The 10802-nt window shown below is 43.5% G+C and overlaps 1 protein-coding gene across 4 annotated transcripts; it reads right to left on the bottom strand.

Annotated features, from left to right (window-relative positions):
* Positions 1 to 381: 381 nt before the first annotated feature.
* Positions 382 to 9866, bottom strand: CCNA1 (cyclin A1). Of its 4 annotated transcripts, none has more exons than XM_029938617.1 (9): positions 9791 to 9866; positions 9110 to 9298; positions 5674 to 5920; positions 5363 to 5487; positions 4710 to 4933; positions 3443 to 3647; positions 2118 to 2231; positions 915 to 1048; positions 382 to 644 (listed from the first exon to the last, which is right to left on the bottom strand). In XM_029938617.1, the coding sequence occupies exons 2-9, from the start codon at positions 9272 to 9274 to the stop codon at positions 593 to 595; spliced, it is 1266 nt and encodes a 421-aa protein (XP_029794477.1). In that variant the 5' UTR covers positions 9275 to 9298; positions 9791 to 9866; the 3' UTR covers positions 382 to 592. The 4 variants fall into 4 exon arrangements, with proteins under 4 accessions (XP_029794477.1, XP_029794479.1, XP_029794478.1 ...); XM_029938619.1 differs by lacking the exon at positions 9791 to 9866 and adding an exon at positions 9776 to 9784; XM_029938618.1 differs by lacking the exon at positions 9791 to 9866 and adding an exon at positions 9692 to 9708.
* Positions 9867 to 10802: the final 936 nt, after the last annotated feature.

A 10802-nucleotide genomic window follows, 5' to 3' on the forward strand; every position in this document is an offset into this window, starting at 1 on the left:
AAATGTAAGTCACCCCTCAGAGGTACCTGACCACACTCAGTCCTCAACTCATTGTCTTTCCTCTGTAGGGTCCACGAGGGAAGCTGGAATAGATAGTGTCTGTTTACAGCCCTTCACTCAAGGGTCTGAGCTTGGAGTTCCTTCCCTCGCCCATCTATGGAGAGCTATGGGAAAAGAGATCATTAGGAAAAACTCTCGGGGTAGCCATCTGAAAAACATGAAAATCTCTGAATTCCTCAGAACACTTAATCCTAACAGCAGGCCATATTTATGAAACCAGCTTAGAACCCTTGAAATAGAGATGACATTTAGAATGCTACCCACTAAAACTCCAAGCAAGCACATCAACCATCTTAATTAGTAAATAAGTTGAACACATGATCATAAGGCAAGTTCTTTGTTTATTCTTTAAAAAATGTTAGATGATAGTACAAGCTACCAAAGTCTGATAACCGAAATACATTTACATTTTTGAAAATATGTCATCTATAGTGTAGTCACACTAGTTGACCCAACCTGCAGGCACCTATAAAAGTTAAGACGAATCCTGTTGATGTGGAGGTTAAGTTCCGAAAGTGCTTCAGTAGGAAACTTATTGCAGAGGGAGAATTGCAGGCGGTTCCATGAGCGACACATGCATGTACCTGAAATGAGATCCAAAGGACTTGAGTGGTGTAAAATCTCGGGCCACAGAAAACTTGCCAGTGGTTTCAACAGAAAGGAAGAAAGCTCTCCACTGTATCTACCACAAGCTGACAAATTATACATCTAGGCCTCTCTCAACTGACTTCCCTGATTTAACATGCCAGCCTAGTACTAGAGATCTGGCTTGTTCTATTTTTAATTCTGACATTCCTATAACCTATTAAAGCTTTAAATTAGTAAGCCTAGATAAGGAAATTTCAGCAACTTACTTTGAATCCTTATACTTCTCCCTAATTGCTTGCTGAGGTCGATGGGGTATATCAAGGCATGCTTTATGTAGCTCACTCAGGCAAGGCACAATTTCACTTAATGAATAGCCTGTAAATGCAGCCAGGGTTTCTGGCTAATCAAGACAAAAGAAAAAAGTGCATCATATAACTTCATAAGATTATCAGAAAGCTGAAGATGAAACTATGAAATAAAGGCAATTAATCACTTAGGAAGTATCCACATTCATCTCAAAAGAAACTGTAATCCTGACTTTAGAAATAAAATATTAGGAAGAACAGCCAGAGTTCTCAATTTGCTCATATTGTATGTTTAAAATGCTCAGTTTAGGGGTGCCTGTATGGCTCAGTTGGTTAAGTGGCTGACTTTGGCTCAGGTCATGGTCTCATGGTTCATGAGTTCAAGCCCCGCATCAGGCTCTGGTCTGACAGCTCAGAGCCTGGAGCTGGCTTCAGATTCTGTGTCTCCCTCTCTCTCTGCCCTCCTCTGCTCATGCTCTGTCTCTCTCTCAAAAATCAATAAATATTAATAAATAAATAAATAAATAAATAAATAAATGTTCAGTTTGGGGCAGGTTACTTTTACCTATTCCCTCATGAGCAGGATTTTTACTGGTCCCTAAAGAATCTCTACTTACCAAACACCATATTTACATAGAATATGAAAGATTCTTAGTGAAATGCAGAAGACTAAATAAGTATTCTAGAAAGTAAAAGTAGATCCCCCGCTTCTTTTAGCACAGAAGTGAGCCTTCAGAAGCAAATCCAGGGGTCCATTTTCAATCTTGCCTCTTGGACCAAGAGGCAATTCTACCTGCCCTGTTTCCTTGAAAATGTGCTGCAACCTTCTACCCATCCTAAGTGGATCCAGGTTGTTTTACACACCACGGGAAAAGTCAACACCTTTTACTCACCTTGCACGAGGTGGGCATTGGGGTTTCCAGGCCTGCTTCTTTTGAATAAGCATACCAACATCCGTCTCCTTGACTTTGTGCAATCTCTACGCTAAGTCACTGAGTCAAAGGCATAAAGGCTGACCTGCAAGACTCAGTGGCATGTTGTAATCTGCTGGCAAGACAACCAGTTCCTTATTAACCTAGCTCTTCCTCATTCTGAGCCTGGGGAGTTACTGAACAGATTCTTACATAGGCCTTGAATCTCACCTAGAAAGAAGTAGAATCTTACCCAGAAGTGCCTGTTCACAGTATAGTTTGCCAGGCAATAAGCTGCTGCAGCTATCAACGAAGGAAGATATTTCAAGAATGGGTCAGCTTCAAGTAGACTCAGTTCTGCTACATACTAAGCACAAGAGAGAAAATCCCAGTGGAATTAGAAATCTGACTAAAGTTACAAGTAAACCTACAAATGTCAAGGGAAAACAATTGTCTATCTTTGTTAATCCTCTGTATCTAAGAATGGACAGAGAAACAGAATGCTCAAAATTATTCACTGGGTTAATAGTTTCTATGTCTCTCCATAACCAGAATCACATTTATGTTGTAGTACATGTAATAATATAGTAATAATGCATGCAAGTATTTGGTCCGCTTGCACAGTATAGGTGATAGGTTAACCTATCTTATACTAGTACTACAGACTTACGCTAGATCAGGTAAAGTAGCACTGTTCTGGCCACTAGTGTGGAAAAGTCTTTGACCCATCACAAAAATAAGACCATATAGAAGCTATTAATTTGTTAGGCAAATGCATTCAGTTTAGAGGCTAGAACAGTACCTGTAAGAACTTGTTAGATTAGAAAAGATATGGGGAAATTTATACATACATCCGTATTACTTTTTGTATAGCATATACATTCCAGATATACTAACTCATAGTGGTTAGAAACCAAGTTTTCCAAATCAATACGTCTGTGCCTTCAACTCAAGTACTATAACCTCAGACGACCACATAATACTTCATTAATTAATATGTTAGGATAAGATTAGAGCCAAATCAAACCACATTTACTTTGTTCCCATTCTGTAAACCTAAGAGGTAATGCTCGCATGTGGTCTGTATCTGACAAGGGAACAGCTTCCAAACTAAATTTCTTTAAGAGTTGGGTAATTAGACAATTCAGTTCTACCAAACATGATCAACCATAATGTCTCATAACCATATATTGTGGTTCTTTTTTTTTAAATACTTTTATTTATTTTTGAGAGAGAGAGAGAGACAGCGTGAGCAGGGGAGGGTCAGAGACAGGGGGAGAGACAGAATCCGAAGACAGGCTCCAGGCTCTGAGCTACCTGTCAGCAGAGAGCCTGATGCCAGGCTCGAACCCATGAACTGCAAGATCATGACCTGAGCCGAAGTCAGACGCTTAACCGACTGAGTCAGCCAAGCGCCCCTCATACATCTTGGTTCTAAGATTACCTCTCTTCCGTCACTAAAGTTTTTTTCTGGGCCCAAGACAAAGAACTGAAAAGGAAGGAAGAACTGAAGGATGCCTGAGAAAGACTACTTTGTACTCTCCTTGGCTCCCAAGTCCCTGGGAGTCATGGGCCTACCTTGGCCAGAGTCTCCGTCCTGATGCACACTCCTTGTCTCCTGAGGTACTGGAGGAGAAACTGGTTGGTGGTGGGCACCGTCAGATCAAAGGCCAGGACTTTCAGAAGCAAGTGCTCCATTCTTAACAGTTGTCGTTTTGTGTAAGTGTCATCAGTTATGTAGACAAACTCGTCCACTTCAGGGGGATATATTTCTTCATATTTCCTGTGAAAGGTGAAGAGTTTTTGGAAGCAAATCTTGGAACCTGCGCGATCACAACCATGACTCTTGTGTGGCCCCCGCAGACTTCTTTAGTTTTTATCCACAGATCCACTTAAGCATCACTAAATACATGGTCCTGGCCTGGGAAATGAGTATTACCAGAATATGTTGTACCGCTAGGGATAGTAACAGAAACAATTTCCAACTGAGGATTTAGGTGTTGGCCTCTGATTTGCTGAAAGATTCCGAATGATAGACACACAGATCATTTTCTCTTAATTCTAGAGACCTCACTCACTCATCTTGTGGCAAAGAATGTGATATTAAACACAACAGTTGAACAGAAATTCCTTAGATCTTAGGTCTTTAAAAAGATCATGTTCAGAATTCCCTAATGAATTGGCAAGTGAGGCTTGCCAATGTATCCAAGAGTAAAATAATGATATAATTTGATTATTAACAACTTTTGCTTTTGTTTCTGCTTTCTGTAGGGGAATTTTGGCAAGTTTCTAGGCATTATTAACTAGAATATCTGAGACAAAAAGAATAGAACAAACTACCATCCACCACAGGTCACTTAATTAAAGGCAGCTCAGCCACAAGCCAGCTCTTTTTTGTACACAGTGAGGTACTGTTATGAATGACTGATAGTACCAGGGACAAGCTGAAATCATTTATTCATATGCAACCAAATAAACTGTGCTATTACTGGTCATTTGCTAGATCACAAAATGGTTTTTCTATAACCAAAATCTTTTTGTATTAGAATGTAGTCAAAAGACCACATTGCAAAAGTTAAATTGGATCTTGAATTTGAGCCAATGGCTGCTTCAGTCATGATACTGAACTTGGTTGCTATAAATCTTAAATATCTGAATTGAAGAGTGAAAGCGTGTTAAGATTCAGTTTCTCAGTAAATACTGCAAAAATGATGAGATTTTATCAAGGGAGGTATTTGAATAAGCGTTAGTTATCAAGCACTGCATTTCTTCAACAAAAGGAAAAGAAAATCAAGTGTTTTGACAGGCTACAGTCTTACATCATTTAAGCCGAAAGAACACTCACGAAGCCAGAAGAATAGCTGCGGTTCCTACAAGCTGTAATTTCCCTCTCAGAACAGACATGCACGACAGAAACCTGTCCAGGAAGTTGACGGCCAGGTAGAGAGTCTCTGCTCGAAGCTTGTACTCTTCGCCGACCTCCACCAGCCAGTCCACCAGAATCGTCCGCATGCCTTCTGTGATGTCCGGTTGTTTCCTCATGTAGTGTGCTTTGGGCCTGTGTCTTTTCTATGTAGAAAAGGAGTTTTGATTCTTAAACCATTGCTCTATCCTAAAGATCACTCCACAGTACAGTTGCTATTTAAAAAAGGAATCTGGTGAGCAAAGGTTAGGAAGAAACCGATCAAGAGCCAAATAAATCTTTACTATGGAAGAAAGTACGTAATGCAATTAGGTAACAAATAACTTAAAGGAAGGGTGGAAATACCAATATGGCTTACTCCTAAGAGTGAAATACTTAATGTACAAACCCTCTGAGTCATGGAGAAATAGTCCAAGTAATTGCTACTCGCCTCACAACTTTATTTTTCATAGATTTTCCAATGTTTATATGTCATAAGAATGCTATTCACTAATGGTTATGGTCAAGAGTTTTTAACTATCTTATTATTAAATGTTTGGGATGCTGGAAATTGAAATAGAATTTGGAAAACTCACTTCAGCTTCTCTCAGGTACTGATGAATTTCTTCAGCATATTCAGTCACATTTATCACATCTGTACCAAAATCTGATGCAGCTTCAGACCGGGAATGGAGAGATGGGTCTACCAGCATAGGGGAAACTGCGGGGGTTCAACATGATCAGGTAAGACATTGAATTTAAAAATTCATTCCAACCACTCACCCTCCACAGGCAGTTGTGAAAATAAGTCATTACTTTATGGGTTTCTCTTGCTAGTTACATACTATTGAATGCTGTAGGCAATTATGAACGTAGGGTACCATCAGCCTTAGGTGAGTCAGATTACCTGTGGTAAAATCCAGCAGGAAGTGAAGGTCTGACTTGAGTGCGCTGGTGTCTACCTCATACACTTCATCAAATGCCATCCCGTCTCCCCCTGTGCAGCTGTCTCTGTCCACCTGCTCGGGCTCATCCATGTAGATATCAAATCCTTGCTTGGCTGGCACCTGGACCCTGCAGTCAGTGAACATTTTCTTTCCAGCTGGAGGGAAGACATTTTCTGATTCAGAGAAACACCTGATTGTTGTAATCCCCTAGAAGAGAATTAAGTTTTTTGTTAGAGGTCAGCCCAAAGATTGTATAGATGATGTAAGCTTGTGTGACTCAAACCAGGAGGCTGGGAAGATGAGAGGAGGCTTAAATTGAAATATCTAGGTCTCCAATTTAATTTCAGAAAATGAAGCTTCCAAAGTATGACTTCTTCCTGATCTTTGTCTACATCTGACATTTGGGAAAAGAGCTACCTGTAATTTGTCATCTTCCTTATGTATTTATCAAAGGGGACTCGAGATTATAGAAAAAAGAGAAAGCATAGCTTTCCTCCAAAATGAAACAGGTACTGTAGGGGGGAGAAGGGGTTTGTTAGTTGCCTTTCATACTTGTCACCCTACAGGATTTCATAAGTCTCCAGCAAAGCTCCCGACACACAGTCACTGAGTTCCTGTAGTCTTCCTCCTTACATAGCTTTTAGTCAGTAAGCTCCTCTAAAGTTCCCAGGTTATACACCATGGTTTAGAAACGTGATCATTTTAAAAACTCACAGTACTAGCTTCTCTTACAAAGCCATAGAATCTTTTGTATGACATAATGTAATTACCTGGGGGAAATCTCTCTCTCAATCGCTTCTCCCTTTTCTTTCTCCCTGTGGCACTCCAGTGTGCAACCCCTCCGTGAACAAGCACGTTATGGTGAGTCATGCTGGAAGGCCTGATGGTCAGCTGAACCAGGGTAGGTGGCCAAGGCTTATGAATCTGAGTTATATTTATGCAAATGTTAGGTTTAGCTACTGTAGTAACATTTTGCTGTTTAGAATTAATCTTGGTGTTTCCTTTCGAGGTTACTTTCAAGTATGTGTTTTCCATAACTTTCCCTTATATCTAGCAAATTAAATACCTGGCTTATTTATGTCTAGTGAGAAAAAAAAAACTCCTTAAGGTAGTACTAGAAAAAAAAATAACAGGGAATATAGGGAAGATATAAAGGACCAAAATCATAAGTTACTAGAACCATGACTCCAAGTTACTACCAAGTTTGACTTCTGCTCCAAAGATATATGTCTGTGGGTTGAGACATATATTCATTAGATAAATATTTACTTATCATATACTATGTATCAGACACTGTTCTAGGTGCCCGGAATTTAGCAGTGAACAAAATGTTCAAGAAGGATTGCCCTCATGGAGTTCATATTCTAGCCCAGAGGATGGGAAAGACAAGACCTATTACTGGATGATGTTAAATGCTTTGGAGGAGAAGAACAAGAGGAAAGAAAGTCCTTGACATTTTAAACAGTGTGGTCAGGGAGGGCCCTAATGAAGAGGACAGAGCTGAGCAAAGATATGAATTAGGTAAGGGAGTAAGTCACAGAAATAGAGGGGGGAAGTGCATTCTGAGCAGAGGGAGCAGCATGGGTAAATGCCCGGATGTTCAAGTGTGTCTTAGAGACATAGCAAAGCGCAGATAGGGCAGAGTAAGAAAGAGAGTAGTGTAGGTCACAGAGTCAGAAGGAAAAGAGAAGTCAGATCAGGTAGGCCTTAGCACAGACCATTTAAGACTGTCTACTACTCAGAAGTGGGAAGCCACTAGAGAAGCTATTGGGCAGAGGAGTGGTATGATTTACATTTTAATATGATCACCCTGGCTGTGTATAGGAGCAAGCATGATGAGTAAGATGACCACTTACGAAACTTGCAAATTCTCAGTGAGACACTATAGGGATCTGAACCAGGGTAACAGCAGTAAAGATTAAGAGGTAAAGAGATTCCAGAAATTTTAAAAATGAGAGCTGATATTATTTTCTCAGAAAATTTGATGTGAGGTGGGAGAAAGAGAGTCAAAAGATGACAGAGGTTTTTGGGGTTGAATAATAGGAAAGATGGACATTCCATTCACTGAGATGAAAGGGACTTTGGGAACAGTTATTTGGGGCTAGGGTTAGTGTTTGATTTTACACAAATTTGAGAGGTCTGTTATATGATCCAAGGGAAGATGGCAAGTAGACTGCTGAATACGTGAGCCTATAATAGAGCTAAGACGTCCAGGCTAGAGACACAAGGATAAGTCATCAACAGATAGATGGTATTTAATGCTAGGAAGCTTGGGAGATTGCTAAGGGGGTGAGTGGAGATTCAGATCAAATACCAAGCCCTGAGCATTCTTTTAGAGATTGGATAAGGAAGAAACAGGATATTGAGACTGAATAGCCAATAACCTAGGTGGACAACCAGGAGAGACTGGTGTTCCCCAGGCTGAGTAAGAAGAATTATTTCAAGAAATAAAGAAAAATCGACCATGTCAACTGTTGCTGAATCAGTCAAGTAAGGACGGGACTAAGGACTGAGTCAAAAGAGAACAAGAGAAAAATTAGAGACAGAGAGTATTCATTCAACAAACACTTGCCTGCTACCCTGGTCAGCACTATTCTAAGCACTGAGAATACAGCAGTGAACCTGAGATCCCAATCCTCATCCTGATGGAGTTTACAGTCTGGCAGGATAGACAAACTCTCAAGAATTATTGCTATAAAATAGGTAGTCACTGCAAAGAGCTGTGAAGTTGAAAGGTTTTTAAGATGGAAAAACATTACAATATATTTGTATGCTTGAACTTAACCTAGTAGACAAGACTGAGGAGAGAAAGAAGAGTTGCTGGAATGACATCCTAGAAGAGGCAAGAGGGCATAAGCTATACTGCACATATGGGTAGGTCACCTTGCATAAGATCAGGGACATGGAAGCCATGCAGCAGGATGCTGACGGCAGAGCACACTTTTTGAAGTAATTTAGCCTAACCTTATCCAATCTGGATTCTAACACCATCTCCAAAGAACACAGCAGAGATTTTTCAGGATTGCTCAGGCACAACCTAGATCAGTCTGAACACCACTCTGGTCTGGAGGAACCCCAGTTCCATAATCTATTTTGATGCATCAACATTTCCTCTTAGCCCAGTGCTTAAATGGCTTTACATATACTTACACAATTCAAACTGTTCCTAGAGCTATTTCCTTGATATTGGAAAAATAATAAAATACTTCACTATTTCTAGCTGGAAAAGGGACCAAAGTGATCTTTAACAGAATCAATATCTCTATCGTCCAGATTCCAGGACTGGAATACTCATGGGTATTTCTTGGTAAAACTGCAAGAGAAACCCACCTCCCACCATGATGGTTGTTGAGTCCTTCTCAACAACCAGCTTCCGCAGCAGTTCTCAGGCATTACCTGGCTACAGGAACTCCTGTACTGCCCATTCTCAGTTAGCACCCCTAGCACTGTTCTTTGTGGAGGATCCTGGCCGAGCTGGGCTCTGGTTATCATCTGACAGCCATCGGGACCCCGAGACACTGGAGCTAGGGGTACTCCGCTCTGGGAGCCGCTGAGATGCATACCCTCAGTCTCCACAGGATGCAGCTATCAGAGAAGGAAAAAACGGACAAGCCAACAGTTAGTAACCTCTTCTACCATGGACTTCAAGCATGCAGTGAATATCTAGGAGATATATGATTTTCCCCTGCAATTATTAGGGCTGAAAGGAAGGGCATGAGCCACAGTGCAAGTGATCAAAGCTGCTTTGAACCGAAACAGTGATTTGAATCTCTCAAAGCTTTCTTCCAAGACCTGGTGTGACGGCCAGAGCGAGAGATTAATCCTGACAGACCTCCAAACCAGGATACTAAGGCCCAAGGTAATCAAGAGTCTAAAACTACAAGCTCAAGTCTTTCCTGACTGCTATGCTGATTTTATCCCGCACCCGCACCCCCACCCCGCCACCTCCCTGCAAACAATAGACCCAGGATACATCACTTTAGGAAAGTACGTCCCCTTCCCAAAGGACAAGCCGGGTTCTCCTCCGCGGCCCTCCTTCCACCAGATAGAAGTTCCCAAAACCTGCTTGGAACCCACAGCGGGCCTGGCTCTTCTCAGCTTTGTATCTTTATATAAATCTCGAACAACTAGCAAGTGCACACGAGGATTGGGAATGAGGGGCCGCCGGAGGGGGCGGGGCGGGGGCGGGGCGGGGGCGGGAGGGGACAGAGGTGTTAATAGATTCCAGCGGGGGCGCCGAGCTCCTAGAGGCGGCGGCCACGGCGCTCAGCGCTAATTACTTTCAACCCCCCCCACCCCCCGCGTCTGTTGAATCGGCCAATCAGCAGCGCTCCCGGGCCTCGCGGGGGCCGCTTCCATGCCAACCGCAGCGGGCGTGCGCGCTCCGGGGCGCATCGCCATGACGACCTCCTCACCTGACACGCTCGGGGCCGAAGCCTCGCGACCCCTAGGCGTTCAGGGCCGGGCGGGGCCAACGGGCTGCGGCCCCTGGGTCTCCCAGCGCCGCCCTGCCCGGGCGTGCTGGGGCAGGCGGTCGCCGTCGGCACACCCCCCCACCCCCCACTTTGGGCCTGCGCCTCCGGCCTGGGACTGAGGAAGGCGACCCACCCCGCGATGGCCAGACCTTTGGAAGGGACTGTTTCCGTGAACCCGTTCTTCCAACAGCCGCTAACTCCTCCCGCTAACGTCTTTTCCCCGGCCCGCTCCTGAGAACCTTGGCTCGGAAGATCGACGCGGGGCCCTCGGGGCTGCGCAGGCCGTGGCGCCCTGACGGCGCGGGTCGATCCAGGTCCCCCCAGTTCACACACCTACACTTCTCGCAGACAGAGGCCGAGAAGCCGCGGGCTGGCCCCGGGTTTTGAGCCAGGGCCTCCTAATCCATGGTGGCGGCTTGCCTTCAGTCATTCTGGATTCTTGTGCACCAGGAGCCGCACCTGGCCGGCCCGGTTCTAGTGCATGAGGCCCAGCAGGGCGGGAGAGATTGGGGTTTTAGATTCGTAAGTGGTGCTCGCAGCCCCCAAAAGAGGTGTTCCCGGACGGGTTCCGTGGAGCAGGCACTGCGTGAAGCGGGTCTGGAACAGCGAGCTAG

The sequence above is a fragment of the Suricata suricatta genome, chromosome 4, assembly GCF_006229205.1.
Source record: "Suricata suricatta isolate VVHF042 chromosome 4, meerkat_22Aug2017_6uvM2_HiC, whole genome shotgun sequence".
Classification (NCBI taxonomy): domain Eukaryota; kingdom Metazoa; phylum Chordata; class Mammalia; order Carnivora; family Herpestidae; genus Suricata; species Suricata suricatta.